Source organism: Melanerpes formicivorus, unplaced genomic scaffold (assembly GCF_026170545.1).
Source record: "Melanerpes formicivorus ecotype bairdi unplaced genomic scaffold, bMelFor1.0.p_v2 SCAF_1797, whole genome shotgun sequence".
Classification (NCBI taxonomy): domain Eukaryota; kingdom Metazoa; phylum Chordata; class Aves; order Piciformes; family Picidae; genus Melanerpes; species Melanerpes formicivorus.
In genome coordinates this window covers 21,496-40,978 of record NW_027144149.1, presented here as the reverse complement: position 1 = coordinate 40,978, position 19,483 = coordinate 21,496, and the positions used below count along the sequence as shown (strand labels likewise).

Below are 19,483 nucleotides of genomic sequence, written 5' to 3'. Positions count from 1 at the left end.
GTCTCCAACCCAAACCATTCCATGCTTGGCCTCCTTCAAGGTCTCCTCCAACCCAAACCATTCCATGCTTGGCCTCCTTCAAGGCCTCCTCCAACCCAAACCATTCCATGCTTGGCCTCCTTGAAGGCCTCCTCCAACCCAAACCATTCCATGCTTGGCCTCCTTCAAGGTCTGCTCCAACCCAAACCATTCCATGCTTGGCCTCCTCCACTCCTCTTCCTCCTCCTCCTCCTCTTCCTCTGCTGGCTGCAGGCCCCTGGGGAAGGGAAGTGGTGGCTGGAGGAGGAGGAGGAGGGAGGAAGAGGGGACTGGGGGAAGGGCTTTGGCCCCAGCTGCTTTCTCCTCCAGGCCGAGGTGGACCTCAGCTGCTCTCAATTAGCTTCTGGCTGGCAACCAAGAGGAGGAGGAGGAGGAGGAGGAGGAGGGAGGAAAGATCAGGAGGAGCTCCCAGCTGCTTTTGATGGGACCTCAAGTGCAGGTTGAGTGAGAAGCAGCCCTGAGGGCCTGGGCTGGCTCCTGGGTGGCTTCGGCTCCTTCCGGCCTCTCCTTTTCATCTGCTCCTCTTCCTCTCCCCCCTCCTCCTCCTCCTCCTCCTCCTCCTTCTTCTTTCCCCTCCACCATGTGGCTGAAATTAAGGACCTGCTGCTGTTGGGGGGGGAGGGAGGGAAAAGCTTGGAAGGGGTCAAGGAGTGGAGGGGGAAAAGGGAGGAGGAGGAGAAGGAGGACTGGGAATGGGTTGGGAGGGACCTGTGGAGGTCATCTGGGTCGAGATCTGTGACCCCCAGCAGGTTGCTGCCAGCTCCAGCAAGGTCAGAAGGACCTCTGGAGGTCATCTGGGTCGAGATCTGTGACCCCCAGCAGGTTGCTGCCAGCTCCAGCAAGGTCAGAAGGGACCTTGGAGGTCATCTGGGTCAAGATCTGTGACCCTCAGCAGGTTGCTGCCAGCTCCAGCAAGGTCAGAAGGACCTCTGGAGGTCATCTGGGTCAAGCTCTGTGACCCCCAGCAGGTTGCTGCCAGCTCCAGCAAGGTCAGAAGGGACCTTGGAGGTCATCTGGGTCAGGATCTGTGACCCCAAGCAGGTTGCTCCCAGCTCCAGCAAGGTCAGGAGGGACCTTGGAGGTCATCTGGGTCAGGATCTGTGACCCCCAGCAGGTTGCTGCCAGCTCCAGCAAGGTCAGAAGGGACCTTGGAGGTCATCTGGGTCAGGATCTGTGACCCCCAACAGGTTGCTCCCAGCTCCAGCAAGGTCAGAAGGGACCTTGGAGGTCATCTGGGTCAGGATCTGTGACCCCCAGCAGGTTGCTGCCAGCTCCAGCAAGGTCCAGAAGGACCTCTGGAGGTCATCTGGGTCAGGATCTGTGACCCCAAGCAGGTTGCTGCCAGCTCCAGCAAGGTCAGAAGGGACCTTGGAGGTCATCTGGGTCAAGCTCTGTGACCCCAAGCAGGTTGCTCCCAGCTCCAGCAAGGTCAGAAGGACCTCTGGAGGTCATCTGGGTCAAGCTCTGTGACCCCAAGCAGGTTGCTGCCAGCTCCAGCAAGGTCAGAAGGGACCTTGGAGGTCATCTGGGTCAAGCTCTGTGACCCCAAGCAGGTTGCTGCCAGCTCCAGCAAGGTCAGAAGGGACCTTGGAGGTCATCTGGGTCAGGATCTGTGACCCCCAGCAGGTTGCTGCCAGCTCCAGCAAGGTCAGAAGGACCTCTGGAGGTCATCTGGGTCAAGCTCTGTGACCCCCAGCAGGTTGCTGCCAGCTCCAGCAAGGTCAGAAGGGACCTTGGAGGTCATCTGGGTCAGGATCTGTGACCCCCAGCAGGTTGTTCACAGCTCCAGCAAGGTCAGAAGGGACCTTGGAGGTCATCTGGGTCAGGATCTGTGACCCCCAGCAGGTTGTTCACAGCTCCAGCAAGGTCAGAAGGACCTCTGGAGGTCATCTGGGTCAGGATCTGTGAGCCCAAGCAGGTTGCTCCCAGCTCCAGCAAGGTCAGAAGGGGACCTTGGAGGTCATCTGGGTCAAGCTCTGTGACCCCCAGCAGGTTGTTCACAGCTCCCTCAGCCTGCCCTGGAGTGGTTTGGGTTGGAAGGGACCTTGGAGGTCATCTGGGTCAAGCTCTGTGACCCCCAGCAGGTTGCTGCCAGCTCCAGCAAGGTCAGAAGGGACCTTGGAGGTCATCTGGGTCAAGCTCTGTGACCCCCAGCAGGTTGCTCCCAGTTCCAGCAAGGTCAGAAGGGACCTTGGAGGTCATCTGGGTCAAGCTCTGTGACCCCAAGCAGGTTGCTCCCAGCTCCCTCAGCCTGCCCTGGAGTGGTTTGGGTTGGAAGGGACCTTGGAGGTCATCTGGGTCAAGATCTGTGACCCCCAGCAGGTTGCTGCCAGCTCCAGCAAGGTCAAACGGACCTTGGAGGTCATCTGGGTCAGGATCTGTGACCCTCAACAGGTTGCTGCCAGCTCCAGCAAGGTCAGAAGGGACCTTGGAGGTCATCTGGGTCAAGCTCTGTGACCCCCAGCAGGTTGCTCCCAGCTCCAGCAAGGTCAGAAGGGACCTTGGAGGTCATCTGGGTCAAGATCTGTGACCCCCCAGCAGGTTGCTGCCAGCTCCAGCAAGGTCAGAAGGACCTCTGGAGGTCATCTGGGTCAAGCTCTGTGACCCTCAGCAGGTTGCTCCCAGCTCCAGCAAGGTCAGAAGGGACCTTGGAGGTCATCTGGGCCAAGCTCTGTGACCCCCAGCAGGTTGCTTCCAGCTCCAGCAAGGTCAGAAGGACCTCTGGAGGTCATCTGGGTCAAGATCTGTGACCCCCAGCAGGTTGCTGCCAGCTCCAGCAAGGTCAGAAGGACCTCTGGAGGTCATCTGGGTCAAGCTCTGTGACCCCCAGCAGGTTGCTCCCAGCTCCAGCAAGGTCAGAAGGGACCTTGGAGGTCAACATCTGTAATCCCAAGCAGGTTGCCCCCAGCTCCAGCAAGGTCAGAAGGGACCTTGGAGGTCATCTGGGTCAGAATCTGTGACCCCAAGCAGGTTGCTGCCAGCTCCAGCAAGGTCAGAAGGGACCTTGGAGGTCATCTGGGTCAGGATCTGTGACCCCCAGCAGGTTGCTGCCAGCTCCAGCAAGGTCAGAAGGGACCTTGGAGGTCATCTGGGTCAAGCTCTGTGACCCCCCAAGCAGGTTGCTCCCAGCTCCAGCAAGGTCAGAAGGACCTCTGGAGGTCATCTGGGTCAAGCTCTGTGACCCCAAGCAGGTTGCTGCCAGCTCCAGTAAGGTCAGAAGGGACCTTGGAGGTCATCTGGGTCAAGCTCTGTGACCCCAAGCAGGTTGCTCCCAGCTCCAGCAAGGTCAGAAGGGACCTTGGAGGTCATCTGGGTCAGGATCTGTGACCCCCAGCAGGTTGCTGCCAGCTCCAGCAAGGTCAGAAGGGACCTTGGAGGTCATCTGGGTCAGGATCTGTGACCCCCAGCAGGTTGCTCCCAGCTCCAGCAAGGTCAGAAGGGACCTTGGAGGTCATCTGGGTCAAGATCTGTGACCCCAAGCAGGTTGCTGCCAGCTCCAGCAAGGTCAGAAGGGACCTTGGAGGTCATCTGGGTCAGGATCTGTGACCCCAAGCAGGTTGCTGCCAGCTCCAGCAAGGTCAGAAGGGACCTTGGAGGTCATCTGGGTCAAGCTCTGTGACCCCAAGCAGGTTGCTCCCAGCTCCCTCAGCCTGCCCTGGAGTGGTTTGGGGTTGGAAGGGACCTCTGGAGGTCATCTGCTGTGGTCAAGTGGTGGAGTCCCCATGGCTGGAGGGGCTTCCAGAGCTGGTCATGGTTGAGGGGGGGAGATGTGCTGCTTGGTGAGGACCTTGTGCTGGCTGAAGGGCTTGGACTGGAGGCTCTTCCAGACCTCCTTCCCTCCCCTTCCCTGCTGCCATCCAGGAGGGGTAGGCTGGGAAGGAGGTTGAGGAGGGGGGAAGGAGGTTGAGGAGGGGGGAAGGAGGTTTGAGGAGGGGGGAAGGAGGTTGAGGAGGGGGGAAAGGGGTTGAGGAGGGGGGAAAGGGGTTGAGGAGGGGGGGAAAGGGGTTGAGGAGGGGGGAAAGGGGTTGAGGAGGGGGGAAAGGGGTTGAGGAGGGGGGAAAGGGGTTGAGGAGGGGGGAAGGAGGTTGAGGAGGGGGGAAGGAGGTTGAGGAGGGGGGAAGGAGGGTTGAGGAGGGGGGAAGGAGGTTGAGGAGGGGGGAAGGAGGTTTGAGGGGAGGAAAGAAGGAGAAGGTCTTGAGGGGAATGAAGGAGATCTTAGGGGGGAGATTCTGAGGGCATCAAAGGGCTTTTGGGGGAGGTAAAGAGATTTTGGGGGGGGGAAGAAGATTTGGGGGAGGAAAGGAGGTTTTAGCGGCACACAAGGAGATTTTGGGGGAGAAAAGGAAGGTTTGGGGGGAAAAAAAGGAGATTTTGAGGGGGGTTTGGGAGCGTGGGAGGGAGGAAGAGTTTTGGCGGGAAAAGAGGTTGTGGGGGGGGGGGAGGAGGTTGGGGGGGACAGGTTTGGAGGGGGGACAGAAAGGAGGTTTGGAGGGGGGACAGAAAGGAGGTTTCAGGGGGGACAGAAAGGAGGTTTAGGGGGGACAGAAAGGAGGTTTAGGGGGGACAGAAAGGAGGTTGGGAGGGGCTTGCAGCCTCCTCCTCTTCCTCCTCCTCATCTCCTCTCCCCCTCCACGAAGCTTTGTTGGTGGTCCAGGAGCTTTGAAGAGAGGTCCTGGCTGGAGCCCTGGGGAGGAAGCAGCCCAAGATGTGGCTTGCAATGTGCAGAGCTGCCGAGAGCAGCAGCAGCAGCCCTCAGCTCCTTCCCCTTTGGGGCTTGGAGAGGGGGGAAAAGGAGCTCTGGGGGCTGGGGGTTGGGCTTTAGGCTTCCCAAAGGACCTTTTTGGGGCTGGGGTTTGCCCTTTAGGCTTCCAAAAGGATCTTTCAGGGCTGGGTTTTGCTCTTCAGGCTTCCAAAAGGACCTTTTTGGGGCTGGGGGTTTGCCCTTTAGGCTTCCAAAAGGACCTTTTTGGGGCTGGGGGTTTGCCTTTTAGGGCTAAAAAAGGAGGTTTTGGGGCTGGGTTTTGCCTTTTAGGCTTCCAAAAGGCTCTTTTGGGGCTGGGGGTTTGCCTTTTGGGGCTAAAAAAGGACCTTTTAGGGCTGGGTTTTTGCCCTTCAGGCTTCCAAAAGGACCTTTTTGGGGCTGGGCTTTGCCCTTTAGGCTTCCAAAAGGACCTTTTGGGGCTGGGTTTTGCCTTTTAGGCTTCCAAAAGGATCTTTCAGGGCTGGGTTTTGCTCTTCAGGCTTCCAAAAGGCTCTTTTGGGACTGGGTTTTGCCTTTTAGGGCTAAAAAAGGAGGTTTTGGGGCTGGGTTTTGCTCTTCAGGCTTCCAAAAGGCTCTTTTGGGGCTGGGTTTTGCCTTTTAGGGCTAAAAAAAGGACCTTTTTGGGGCTGGGTTTTGCTCTTCAGGCTTCCCAAAGGACCTTTTTGGGGCTGGGTTTTGCCTTTTAGGGCTAAAAAAAGGACCTTTTGGGGCTGGGGTTTGCCTTTTAGGGCTAAAAAAGGAGGTTTTGGGGCTGGGTTTTTGCCCTTTAGGCTTCCAAAAGGACCTTTTGGGGCTGGGGTTTGCCCTTTAGGCTTCCAAAAGGACCTTTTAGGGCTGGGTTTTGCCCTTTAGGCTTCCAAAAGGACCTTTTTGGGGCTGGGGTTTGCCCTTTAGGCTTCCAATTTTTTTTTTTGGGGCTGGGTTTTGCTCTTTAGGCTTCCCAAAGGACCTTTTGGGGCTGGGTTTTGCTCTTCAGGCTTCCCAAAGGACCTTTTTGGGGCTGGGCTTTGCCTTTTAGGGCTAAAAAAGGAGGTTTTGGGGCTGGGTTTTGCTCTTCAGGCTTCCAAAAGGACCTTTTGGGGCTGGGGTTTGCCCTTTAGGCTTCCAAAAGGACCTTTTGGGGCTGGGTTTTGCTCTTCAGGCTTCCAAAAGGACCTTTTGGGGCTGGGGTTTGCCCTTTAGGCTTCCAAAAGGACCTTTTGGGGCTGGGTTTTGCTCTTCAGGCTTCCAAAAGGACCTTTTAGGGGCTGGGGTTTGCCCTTTAGGCTTCCAAAAGGACCTTTTGGGGCTGGGTTTTGCCTTTTAGGGCTAAAAAAGGACCTTTTAGGGCTGGGTTTTGCCTTTTGGGGCTAAAAAAGGACCTTTTAGGGCTGGGGTTTGCCTTTTAGGGCTAAAAAAACGACCTTTTAGGGCTGGGTTTTGCACTTTAGGCTTCCAAAAGGACCTTTTTAGGGCTGGGTTTTGCCTTTTAGGGCTAAAAAAGGACCTTTTAGGGCTGGGGTTTGCCTTTTAGGGCTAAAAAAGGAGGTTTTGGGGCTGGGGTTTGCCCTTTAGGGCTAAACCAGGAGGTTTTTGGGGCAGGTTTTCTCCTTCCAGGGCCCAACCCCAAGCTCCTCAGGGCCTTGTTTATCTGCTGGGAGGCAGCAGCCATCTGTCCCTCTGCTGCCTGCTCGCCTCCTGCCAGCCAGCCAAGAGCTTTTGGCCCTCCCTGCCTCCTCCCAAGCTGGAAAACCTCAAAGGGCTGAAGGAGTTTCTCCCCTCTCCCCCTTCCCTTCCTTTCAAAGCCTTCCAGCTCCTTTCCCCACTCCCCCCAGGAGCCCAAAGGGAGGCTTTGGGGCTGGGCTCTGTGTGTGTCGACTCCCAGCAGGGCAGGGCTGGGGTTTGCTCTCTGCTGGCGCTGCTTGGAGGGGACCTCGGCTGAGTTTTGTCTCCCCCCTCCCCGCAGGTCTATGCCCCCTCAGCCAGCACTGCCGACTACAATCGGGATTCCCCGGGTTACCCGACCTCCAAACCAGCAGCCAGCACTTTCCCCAGCTCCTTCTTCATGCAAGGTAAAGCCGCTGCGGGCACGGAAAGGCCTTCCCCCGGCCCCTTTGGCATGCAAATGAAGCTTGGGCTGGCCCTCTTGTGGCCCCATTGTGGCCTTCAAAGGCCTTCCTGGGAGGCAAACAGCTTGGCTGGGGGCTGGAGGGGGTGGGGGAGTCCCCAAAGGGGGGAGAGGAAGGTTTGGCCTGGAGGGGAGTGGAGGAGCTTCAAGGTCCCTTCTAAGCCAACCTCTTCCCAGCCCCTTGGAGCTCCCTCCCAGCCCCTTGGAGCTCCGTCCCTGCTCCCTAGAGCTCCTTCCCTGCCCTTGGAGCTCCCTCCCAGCCCCTTGGAGCTCCCTCCCTGCTCCCTGGAGCTCCCTCCCTGCTCCCTTGGAGCTCCCTCCCTGCTCCCTGGAGCTCCCTCCCAGCCCCTTGGAGCTCCCTCCCAGCCCCTTGGAGCTCCCTCCCAGCCCCTTGGAGCTCCCTCCCTGCTCCCTGGAGCTCCCTCCCTGCCCCTTGGAGCTCCCTCCCAGCCCCTTCCCAGCCCCTTGGAGCTCCCTCCCAGCCCCTTGGAGCTCCCTCCCAGCCCCTTGGAGCTCCTTCCCTGCTCTTGGAGCTCCTTCCCAGCCCCTTGGAGCTCCCTCCCAGCCCCTTGGAGCTCCCTCCCTGCCCCTTGGAGCTCCCTCCCTGCCCCTTGGAGCTCCCTCCCTGCTCCCTGGAGCTCCCTCCCAGCCCCTTGGAGCTCCCTCCCAGCCCCTTGGAGCTCCCTCCCAGCCCCTTGGAGCTCCTTCCCTGCCCCTTGGAGCTCCTTCCCTGCCCTTGGAGCTCCCTCCCAGCCCCTTGGAGCTCCCTCCCAGCCCCTTGGAGCTCCCTCCCAGCCCCTTGGAGCTCCCTCCCAGCCCCTTGGAGCTCCCTCCCACCCCATCCCATGCCCTTGAAGCCTGGACCTTGAGGTCCTTGGGGGGCTAAGGGTTGGGTGGAGATCCAAGGCCACCCTTGGAGCTCCCTCCCAGCCCCTTCCCTGCCCTTGGAGCTCCCTCCCAGCCCCTTCCCTGCCCCTGGGGCTCCCTCCCAGCCCCTTCCCTGCCCCTGGGGCTCCCTCCCTGCCCCTTCCCTGCCCTTGGAGCTCCCTCCCAGCCCTCCCCTGCCCCTGAAGCCTGGACCTTGCGGGGCTAGGGCTTGGGTGGAGATCCAAGCCCCCCCCTTGGAGGTCCCCCAGGGATGGTTGCCCTCTTTGCCTTGCAGATGGCCATCACAGCAGTGACCCATGGAGCTCCTCCAGTGGGATGAACCAGCCTGGCTATGGGGGGATGTTGGGCAACTCCTCTCACATCCCCCAGTCCAGCAGCTACTGCAGCCTGCACCCTCACGACCGCTTGGTGAGACCCCCCGGGGCGAGGGCACCCCAGGGTGGGTGGGGATGGGCCAAGGTTGGGTCTTGATGGCCCAAGGTTGGGTAGGGATGGGCCAAGGTTGGGTCTTGATGGGCCAAGGTTGGGTGGGGATGGGCCAAGGTTGGGTGGAGATGGGCCAAGGTTGGGTGGGGATGGGCCAAGGATGGGTAGGGATGGCCCAAGGTTGGGTGGGGATGGCCCAAGGTTGGGTGGAGATGGTCAGAGGTTGGGTAGAGATGGTCCAGGGTTGGGTAGGGATGGGCCAAGGTTGGGTCTTGATGGCCCAAGGATGGGTAGGGATGGCCAAGGTTGGGTAGGGGTGGCCCAAGGTTGGGTAGGGATGGGCCAAGGTTGGGTGGAGATGGTCCAAGGTTGGGTAGGGATGGGCCAAGGTTGGGTAGGGATGGGCCAAGGTTGGGTGGAGATGGTCAGAGGTTGGGTAGAGATGGTCCAAGGTTGGGTGGGGATGGCCCAAGGTTGAGTGGAGATGGTCAGAGGTTGGGTAGGGATGGCCAAGGTTGGGTGGGGATGGCCAAGGTTGAGTGGAGATGGTCAAAGGTTGAGTGGAGATGGTCAAAGGTTGGGTGGGGATGGGCCAAGGTTGGGTAGGGATGGCCAAGGTTGAGTGGAGATGGTCAGAGGTTGGGTAGAGATGGTCCAAGGTTGGGTGGGGATGGCCCAAGGTTTAGTGGAGATGGTCAAAGGTTGAGTAGGGATGGGCCAAGGTTGGGTGGGGATGGCCCAAGGTTTAGTGGAGATGGTCAGAGGTTGGGTAGGGATGGGCCAAGGTTGGGTAGGGATGGCCAAGGTTGAGTGGAGATGGTCAGAGGTTGGGTAGGGATGGCCAAGGTTGGGTAGGGATGGCCAAGGTTGAGTGGAGATGGTCAGAGGTTGGGTAGGGATGGGCCAAGGTTGGGTCTAGATGGCCCAAGGTTGGGTAGGGATGGGCCAAGGTTGGGTGGAGATGGCCCAAGGTTGGGTAGGGATGGCCAAGGTTGGGTGGAGGTGGTCAAGGTTGGGTAGGGATGGGCCAAGGTTGGGTAGGGATGGGCCAAGGTTGGGTGGAGATGGTCAGAGGTTGGGTAGGGATGGCCAAGGGTGGGTAGGGATGGCCAAGGTTGGGTGGGGATGGCCCAAGGTTGAGTGGAGATGGTCCAAGGTTGGGTCTTGATGGCCCAAGGTTGGGTAGGGATGGCCAAGGTTGGGTCTAGATGGCCCAAGGTTGGGTAGGGATGGCCCAAGGTTGGGTAGGGATGGGCCAAGGTTGGGTGGAGATGGCCCAAGGTTGGGTAGGGATGGGCCAAGGTTGGGTGGAGATGGTCAGAGGTTGGGTAGAGATGGTCCAAGGTTGGGTGGGGATGGCCCAAGGTTGAGTGGAGATGGTCAGAGGTTGGGTAGGGATGGCCAAGGTTGGGTAGGGATGGGCCAAGGTTGGGTAGGGATGGCCCAAGGTTGAGTGGAAATGGCCCAAGGTTGGGTAGGGATGGGCCAAGGTTGGGTAGGGATAGCCAAAGTTGAGTGGAGATGGTCAAAGGTTGGGTGGGGATGGCCCAAGGTTGGGTAGGGATGGGCCAAGGTTGGGTGGGGATGGCCCAAGGTTGGGTAGGGATGGCCCAAGGTTGGGTGGGGATGGCCCAAGGTTGGGTCTTGATGGCCCAAGGATGGGTAGGGATGGCCAAGGTTGGGTGGAGATGGTCCAAGGTTGGGTGGGGATGGCCCAAGGTTGGGTGGAGATGGCCCAAGGTTGGGTGGGGATGGCCCAAGGTTGGGTAGGGATGGGCCAAGGTTGGGTGGGGATGGCCCAAGGTTGGGTAGGGATGGCCCAAGGTTGGGTGGGGATGGCCCAAGGTTGGGTCTTGATGGCCCAAGGATGGGTAGGGATGGCCAAGGTTGGGTGGAGATGGTCCAAGGTTGGGTGGGGATGGCCCAAGGTTGAGTGGAGATGGTCAGAGGTTGGGTAGGGATGGCCAAGGTTGGGTAGGGATGGCCAAGGTTGAGTGGAGATGGTCAAAGGTTGAGTAGGGATGGGCCAAGGTTGGGTGGGGATGGTCAAAGGTTGAGTAGGGATGGGCCAAGGTTGGGTGGGGATGGGCCAAGGTTGGGTAGGGATGGCCCAAGGTTGAGTGGAGATGGTCAGAGGTTGGGTAGGGATGGCCAAGGTTGAGTGGAGATGGTCAGAGGTTGGGTAGGGATGGCCAAGGTTGAGTGGAGATGGTGAAAGGTTGAGTAGGGATGGGCCAAGGTTGGGTGGAGATGGCCCAAGGTTGAGTGGAGATGGTCAGAGGTTGGGTAGAGATGGTCCAGGGTTGGGTGGAGATGGCCCAAGGTTGGGTCTTGATGGCCCAAGGATGGGTAGGGATGGGCCAAGGTTGAGTGGAGATGGGCCAAGGATGGGTAGAGATGGGCCAAGGTTGGGTAGGGATGGGCCAAGGTTGGGTCTTGATGGCCAAGGTTGGGTGGGGATGGGCCAAGGTTGGGTAGGGATGGGCCAAGGTTGAGTGGAGATGGTCAGAGTTTGGGTCTTGATGGGCCAAGGTTGGGTCTTGATGGGCCAAGGTTGGGTCTTGATGGCCCAAGGTTGGGTAGGGATGGGCCAAGGTTGGGTGGAGATGGTCCAAGGTTGGGTGGGGATGGCCCAAGGTTGAGTGGAGATGGTCAAAGGTTGAGTAGGGATGGGCCAAGGTTGAGTGGAGATGGTCAGAGGTTGGGTAGGGATGGCCAAGGTTGAGTGGAGATGGTCAGAGGTTGGGTAGGGATGGCCAAGGTTGAGTAGGGATGGCCAAGGTTGGGTAGGGATGGCCAAGGTTGAGTGGGGATGGGCCAAGGTTGGGTAGGGATGGCCCAAGGTTGAGTGGAGATGGTCAGAGTTTGGGTCTTGATGGCCCAAGGTTGGGTGGGGATGGGCCAAGGTTGGGTCTTGATGGCCCAAGGATGGGTAGGGATGGCCAAGGTTGGGTAGGGATGGGCCAAGGTTGGGTGGAGATGGCCCAAGGTTGGGTGGGGATGGACCGAGGTTGAGTGGAGATGGTCAGAGGTTGGGTAGGGATGGGCCAAGGTTGGGTCTTGATGGCCCAACGTTGGGTCTTGATGGGCCAAGGTTGGGTTGAAGGCAGCTCCCAAGCCGAGCAGCAGCTTCCCAGCCGGTTTTGGGGCAACCTTCTCCCCGGGCTTGGTGGCCCAAGGTGGGGCAGCTGGGGGGCAGCTGGAGGGCAGCACTGAAAGGTCTCCCTCTCGTGGTTGTCCTGCCTGGCAGAGCTACCCATCCCACTCCTCAGCAGACATCACCTCAAGTCTTCCTCCGATGTCCACCTTCCACCGCGGCGGCGCCAACCACTACAGCAACTCCTCCTGCACCCCCCCCGCCAACGGCACCGAGGCCATCATGGGTGAGTGCAGGGCCTGCCCCCTCCCTGGGGCTGGCTTGCTTGGAGGAGACCTTCAAGAAGTTCAACCAGCAGCCCAGCAGCTCCATGGCCATCAACCAGTAGAGGTAGGAAGGTTGGAGAAGGCCTTCGAGGTCAACCAGCAGCCCAACAGCTCCATGGTTGAGTTAGGAAGGTTGGAGAAGGCCTTGAAGGTCATCAAGGCCAACCAGCAGCCCAACAGCTCCATGGTTGAGTTAGGAAGGTTGGAGAAGGCCTTGAAGGTCTTCAAGGCCAACCAGCAGCACAACAGCTCCATGGCCATCAAACAGTAGAGGTAGGAAGGTTGGAGAAGGTCTTCAAGGTCATCAAGGCCAACCAGCAGCCCAACAGCTCCATGGTTGAGTTAGGAAGGTTGGAGAAGGCCTTGAAGGTCATCAAGGCCAACCAGCAGCCCAACAGCTCCATGGTTGAGTTAGGAAAGTTGGAGAAGGCCTTGAAGGTCTTCAAGGCCAACCAGCAACACAACAGCTCCATGGCCATCAAACAGTAGAGGTAGGAAGGTTGGAGAAGGTCTTCAAGGTCAACCAGCAGCCCAACAGCTCCATGGTTGAGTTAGGAAGGTTGGAGAAGGCCTTGAAGGTCATCAAGGCCAACCAGCAGCCCAACAGCTCCATGGTTGAGTTAGAAAGGTTGGAGAAGACCTTGAAGGTCATCAAGGCCAAGCAGTAGCCCAACAGCTCCATGGTTGAGTTAGAAAGGTTGGAGAAGACCTTGAAGGTCATCAAGGCCAAGCAGTAGCCCAACAGCTCCATGGTTGAGTTAGGAAAGTTGGAGAAGGCCTTGAAGGTCATCAACTCCAACCAGCAGCCCAACAGCTCCATGGTTGAGTTAGGAAGGTTGGAGAAGGCCTTCAAGATCATCAGGTCCAACCTCAACCTTTCCTACTTCAACTCCTTGATGGCCACCAAGGTTGGGGACCCACAAGTCCAACCTCAACTCCTTGATGGCCACCAAGGTTTGGACTCCAAGAGGTCCAACCTCAACCTTTCCTACCTCAACTCTTTGGTGGCCACCAAGGTCTTAGCCCAAGTTAGGAGACCCAGAACTCCAACCTCAACTCTTTGATGGCCACCAAGGGTTGGACTCCAGGAGGTCCAACCTCAACCTTTCCTACCTCAACTCTTTGCTGGCCACCAAGGGTTGGAGTCCAAGAGGTCCAACCTCAACCTTTCCAACCTCAACTCCTTGATGGCCACCAAGGTCTTTACCCAAGTTAGGAGACCCAGAACTCCAACCTCAACTCCTTGATGGCCACCAAGGTTTGGAGACCAAGAGGTCCAACCTCAACCTTTCCAACCTCAACTCTTTGGTGGCCACCAAGGTCTTAGCCCAAGTTAGGAGACCCAGAACTCCAACCTCAACTCTTTGATGGCCACCAAGGTTTGGATTCCAGGAGGTCCAACCTCAACCTTTCCTACCTCAACTCCTTGATGGCTACCAAGGTCTTTACCCAAGTTAGGAGACCCAGAACTCCAACCTCAACTCCTTGATGGCCACCAAGGTTTGGACTCCAAGAGGTCCAACCTCAACCTTTCCAACCTCAACTCTTTGGTGGCCACCAAGGTCTTAGCCCAAGTTAGGAGACCCAGAACTCCAACCTCAACTCTTTGATGGCCACCAAGGTTTGGACTCCAAGAGGTCCAACCTCAACCTTTCCAACCTCAACTCTTTGATGGCCACCAAGGGTTGGACTCCAAGAGGTCCAACTTCAACCTTTCCAACCTCAACTCTTTGCTGGCCACCAAGGGTTGGAGTCCAAGAGGTCCAACCTCAACCTTTCCAACCTCAACTCTTTGGTGGCCACCAAGGTCTTAGCCCAAGTTAGGAGACCCAGAACTCCAACCTCAACTCCTTGATGGCCACCAAGGGTTGGAGTCCAAGAGGTCCAACCTCAACCTTTCCAACCTCAACCTTTCCTACCTCAACTCCTTGATGGCCACCAAGGTTTGGACTCCAAGAGGTCCAGCCTCAACCTTTCCAACATCAACTCTTTGATGGCCACCAAGGGTTGGAGTCCAGGAGGTCCAACCTCAACCTTTCCTACCTCAACTCTTTGATGGCCACCAAGGGTTGGAGTCCAAGAGGTCCAACCTCAACCTTTCCTACCTCAACTCTTTGGTGGCCACCAAGGTCTTAGCCCAAGTTAGGAGACCCAGAACTCCAACCTCAACTCTTTGATGGCCACCAAGGTTTGGACTCCAAGAGGTCCAACCTCAACCTTTCCTACCTCAACTCTTTGGTGGCCACCAAGGTCTTAGCCCAAGTTAGGAGACCCAGAACTCCAACCTCAACTCTTTGATGGCCACCAAGGGTTGGAGTCCAAGAGGTCCAACCTTAACCTTTCCAACCTCAACCTTTCCTACCTCAACTCCTTGATGGCCACCAAGGTTTGGACTCCAAGAGGTCCAACCTCAACCTTTCCAACCTCAACCTTTCCTACCTCAACTCCTTGATGGCCACCAAGGTTTGGACTCCAAGAGGTCCAACCTCAACCTTTCCTACCTCAACCTTTCCAACCTCAACTCCTTGATGGCCACCAAGGTCTCAGCCCAGCTCAGGAGCTCAGCTGAGGAGAAGTGGCCCCGACCAAGGACCTCCTGGGGGGGGCTTTTTGGGGGTGGCTTTGCCTTCTTCTGCTTCACCTCTTGCCCTTCCCTCCTGCTCTGTCTCTCCTGGCCCAGCCCCCCGAGGAAGTGGCGCAGGAGGCAGCTCGCAGACCGGCGACGCCCTGGGCAAAGCCCTCGCCTCAGTAAGGCCTAACCCCTTCTGCCTCCCTCCCCCCTACCCCTTTGGCATCCCCCTGAAGCTTGGGAGGGAGGGGAGGGATCTGCTCCCACGAGGTCCTCACCCACCCCCCCTCATCCCACTCCCCCCCAGGAGCTCCTTGCCCCAAGCAGCTGTCCCAACCCCCCTTCCCCCGACGGCCACCTTCAGGAAGCCCTTAGGGAGGTCCCCAGGAGCTTTGTGTCCTCTCCCCACCCCCTCCAGGAGCTCAAAGGTCAGCAGAGCTTAGGCTTGGCCTCCACCCCCCCAGGCCAGGTGACCTTCAGCTTCCTGGGAGCTTCCACCTTCTTCCAGGCCTCTCCTTCCCCCTGGGCCTTGGCTGATGTGCAGGCAGCAGCTCCCCACCCTCGGGGGGGGGTTGGATGGAGGCGGTTGGGGCAGAGCGGCTTCCAAGGAGGACTTTGGGGGGGCAGGGAGTGGGGAAGGGGCTGTGGGCTTTGAGGTGCTGCTGGGAGAGCCTGAAGAGTTCTCCCTCCCCCCCCCCAAGCAAGCTCCCAAGGGTTGAGGGGAAGCTGGGTGGAAGGTTCCAAAGGTGAGGAGGGGGGGAAAGGAGGCCAGGGAGGGAGGGGGAGGTCTGGCAGGGGGCAGGGGAAGTGCCAGGGAGGTGCAGGCCAAAGCCAAGCAAGGGCCAAGTCAAGGCAGGGAGAAGTCAGGCAGGTTGATCCCAGGTTGATCCCACGTTAATCCCAGGTTGATCCCAAGTTAATCCTAGGTTGATCCCACGTTAATCCCAGGTTGATCCCACTTTAATCCCAGGTTGATCCCACGTTAATCCCAGGTCAAACCCAGGTTAAACCCAAGGCAAACCCAGGTTCATCCCAGGTTCATCCCAGGTTCATCCCAGGTTCATCCCAAGTTCAACCCAAGTTCAACCCAAATCCACCCAAGATTGAGCCAAACTTAATCCAGATTTACCCCCAGCTCAATCCCAACTCAATCCCCAACTCAATCCCAACCTTAATCCAACCTTACCCCAGGTTTAATCCCCAATTCAATCCCACACTCAGCCCAACCTCGGCCCACACTCAGCCCAACCTCGGCCCACACTCAGCCCAAATTAGAACTAAACTAATCCTAAATTAGAACTAAAGTTGAGACACACTTGAGACAAAATTCAACTAACATCCAGGTGAAGGTCAGCCTAAATCCAGGTAAAGTTCAGACTAACTTCAGACCAAATCCAACCCAGACTCAGCCTAAATTCAGACCAAACCCAACCCAGACTCAGACTAAATTCAGACCGAATCCATCCCAGACTCAGACTAAATTCAGTCCAAATCCAGCCCAGACTGAGGCCAAATCCAGCCCAGACTGAGGCCAAATCCAGCCCAGACTGAGGCCAAATCCAGCCCAGACTCAGACTAGACTGAGGCCAAATCCAGCCCAGACTGAGGCCAAATCCAGCCCAGACTGAGGCCAAATCCAGCCCAGACTGAGGCCAAATCCAGCCCAGACTGAGGCCAAATCCAGCCCAGACTCAGACTAGACTGAGGCCAAATCCAGCCCAGACTCAGACTAGACTGAGGCCAAATCCATCCCAGACTCAGACTAAATTCAGGCCAAATCCATCCCAGACTCAGCCTAAATTCAGACCTAATCCAACCCAGCCTCAGACCTAATCCATCCCAGACTCAGCCTAAATTCAGACCAAATCCAACCCAGCCTCAGCCTAAACTCAGGCCAAATCCAATCCAGACTCAGACCTAATCCAACCCAGACTCAGCCTAAATTCAGGCCAAATCCAACCCAGACTGAGGCCAAATCCAACCCAGCCTCAGCCTAAATTCAGACCAAATCCAACCCCAACTCAGGCCAAATCCTACCCAGCCTCAGCATAAACTCAGACCTAATCCAGCCCAGACTGAGGCCAAATCCAGCCCAGACTCAGACTAAACTCAGTCCAAATCCAACCCAGACTCAGTCCAAATCCAACCCAGACTCAGTCCAAATCCAACCCAGCCTCAGCCTAAATTCAGACCGAATCCAACCCAGACTCAGACTAAATTCAGACCGAATCCAACCCAGACTCAGCCTAAATTCAGACCAAATCCAACCCAGACTCAGACTAAATTCAGACCAAATCCAACCCAGACTCAGCCTAAATTCAGACCAAATCCAACCCAGACTCAGCCTAAATTCAGACCTAATCCAGCCCAGACTGAGGCCAAATCCAGCCCAGACTCAGACTAAACTCAGTCCAAATCCAACCCAGACTCAGTCCAAATCCAACCCAGCCTCAGCCTAAATTCAGACCAAATCCTACCCAGACTGAGACCTAATCCAACCCAGACTCAGACTAAATTCAGTTCAAATCCAACCCAGCCTCAGCCTAAATTCAGGCCAAATCCAACCCAGTCTCAGCTTAAATTCAGGCCAAATCCAACCCAGCCTCAGCTTAAATTCAGGCCAAACCCAACCCAGATTCAGCCTAAATTCAGTCCTAATCCAACCCAGCCTCAGCCTAAATTCAGACCAAATCCAACCCAGCCTCAGACCAAATCCAAGCCAGCCTCAGACCAAATCCAACCCAACCTCAGCCTAAATTCAGACCAAATCCAACCCGGACTCAACCTAAATTCAGGCCAAATCCAATCCGGACTCAGCCTAAATTCAGTCCAAATCCAACCCAGACTGAGGCCAAATCCAACCCAGACTCAGACTAAATCCAGGCCAAATCCAACCCCAACTCAGGCCAAATCCTACCCAGCCTCAGCCTAAACTCAGACCTAATCCAGCCCAGACTCAGGCCAAATCCAGCCCAGACTCAGACTAAATTCAGTTCAAATCCAACCCAGCCTCAGCCTAAATTCAGACCAAATCCAACCCAGACTCAGACCTAATCCAACCCAGACTCAGCCTAAATTCAGACCAAATCCAACCCAGACTGAGACCAAATCCAACCCAGCCTCAGCCTAAATTCAGACCAAATCCAACCCCAACTCAGGCCAAATCCTACCCAGCCTCAGCATAAACTCAGACCTAATCCAGCCCAGACTGAGGCCAAATCCAGCCCAGACTCAGACTAAACTCAGTCCAAATCCAACCCAGACTCAGTCCAAATCCAACCCAGCCTCAGCCTAAATTCAGACCAAATCCAACCCAGACTGAGACCTAATCCAACCCAGCCTCAGCCTAAATTCAGTCCAAATCCAACCCAGACTCAGCCTAAATTCAGACCTAATCCAACCCAGACTCAGACCTAATCCAACCCAGCCTCAGCCTAGACTCAGACCTAATCCAACCCAGACTCAGACCTAATCCAACCCAGACTCAGACCTAATCCAACCCAGACTCAGACCTAATCCAACCCAGACTCAGACCTAATCCAACCCAGACTCAGCTTAAATTCAGGCCAAATCCAACCCAGACTCAGACCTAGTCCAACCCAGTCTCAGCCTAAACTCAGGCCAAATCCAACCCAGACTCAGCCTAAATTCAGTCCAAACCCAACCCAGACTGAGGCCAAATCCAACCCAGCCTCAGCCTAAATTCAGACCGAATCCAACCCAGACTCAGCCCAAATTTAGACCAAATCCAACCCAGACTGAGGCCAAATTTAGACCAAATCCAGCCCAGACTGAGGCCTAATCCAGCCCAGACTGAGACCAAATCCAGCCCAGACTCAGCCCAGACTGAGACCAAATCCAGCCCAGACTCAGCCCAGACTGAGACCAAATCCAGCCCAGACTCAGCCCAGACTGAGACCAAATCCAGCCCAGACTCAGCCCAGACTGAGACCAAATCCAGCCCAGACTCAGCCCAGACTGAGACCAAATCCAGCCCAGACTCAGCCCAGACTGAGACCAAATCCAGCCCAGACTCAGCCCAGACTGAGACCAAATCCAGCCCAGACTCAGCCCAGACTCAGCCCAAATCCAACCCAGACTCAGCCTAAACTCAGACCAAATCCAGCCCAGCCTCAGCCTAAATTCAGACCAAATCCAACCCTGATTCTGTCCAAATCCAACCCAGACTCAGCCTAAATTCAGACCAAATCCAACCCAGACTGAGGCCAAATTTAGACCAAATCCAGCCCAGACTGAGGCCTAATCCAGCCCAGACTCAGACCAAATCCAGCCCAGACTCAGCCCAGACTGAGACCAAATCCAGCCCAGACTCAGCCCAGACTGAGACCAAATCCAGCCCAGACTCAGCCCAGACTGAGACCAAATCCAGCCCAGACTCAGCCCAAATCCAACCCAGACTCAGCCCAGACTCAGCCCAAATCCAACCCAGACTCAGCCTAAACTCAGACCAAATCCAACCCTGATTCTGTCCAAATCCAACCCAGCCTCAGCCTAAATTCAGACCAAATCCAACCCTGATTCTGCCCAAATCCCACCCAGCTCCAGCCTAAATTCAGCCAAACCCCAGTTAGGCTTCAGCCCCTCCCCAGGCAGCTCCCAGCCCAGCCCCAGGGCCTCCCTTAGCATCTCCAAGCAGCCCTCCCCCCAGCTGCTGAGCCCTCAGAGCCTCTGCCCAGGCCCAGCCTGCTGCAGGCCCTCAGGTTGCCTTCTTCTGCCCTGGAGAGGCCTCAGGAGGTTGAGGGAGCGAAGGGCTGGAGGAGAAGGCCTCCAGCTAGGAGGTGCTTGGGGGAGGACTCCTTGGTGTGTTGGGGGAGGACTCCTTGGTGGTTTTGGGGGGGGGGATCAGGGGGGGGGAGAGGGTTGGGGAGGTTGTGCTTTGTGCCTGGGGGGGAAGATTAATTGTCCCTTCATCTCTTGAAGATCTATTCTCCAGACCACACCAACAACAGCTTTTCCTCCAACCCTTCAACTCCTGTGGGGTCTCCCCCTTCTCTCTCAGGTATTGTGGCTCGCTTCTAACTTCCTTGTTTTACTCCACAGTGCAGGGAGGGGGCTGAGGAAACAGCTCAGGAGCTTCCCAGCTCCCTGCTGGCCTCCCAGGGAGCTGTAGGTTCCATAAGGTCTTGGAGGAGGAAACATCTCAGGAGCTTCTCAGCCTCCCATGGAGCTGTAGGTTCCATAAGGTCTTGGAGGAGAAACATCTCAGGAGCTTCTCAGCCTCCCATGGAGGTGTAGGTTCCATAAGGTC

At 57.0% G+C, this 19,483-nt stretch overlaps 1 protein-coding gene and 1 long non-coding RNA gene across 2 annotated transcripts in view; both read left to right on the top strand.

Moving 5' to 3' along the window:
- Positions 1 to 6,722: 6,722 nt before the first annotated feature.
- Positions 6,723 to 19,483, top strand: part of LOC137461333 (transcription factor 4-like) — a gene marked incomplete at its 5' end in the record, with an annotated part of 30,949 nt that continues 18,188 nt past the window's right edge. Inside the window, 5 exon segments of the mRNA XM_068171102.1 lie at positions 6,723 to 6,852; positions 8,071 to 8,204; positions 11,473 to 11,605; positions 14,326 to 14,393; positions 19,156 to 19,234. Coding sequence (XP_068027203.1) covers positions 6,723 to 6,852; positions 8,071 to 8,204; positions 11,473 to 11,605; positions 14,326 to 14,393; positions 19,156 to 19,234 — 544 coding nt within the window.
- Positions 8,374 to 10,007, top strand: LOC137461331 (uncharacterized). The gene is made up of 3 exons (XR_010993334.1): positions 8,374 to 8,423; positions 8,654 to 9,048; positions 9,546 to 10,007. It is a non-coding gene; the product is annotated as an uncharacterized lncRNA (long non-coding RNA).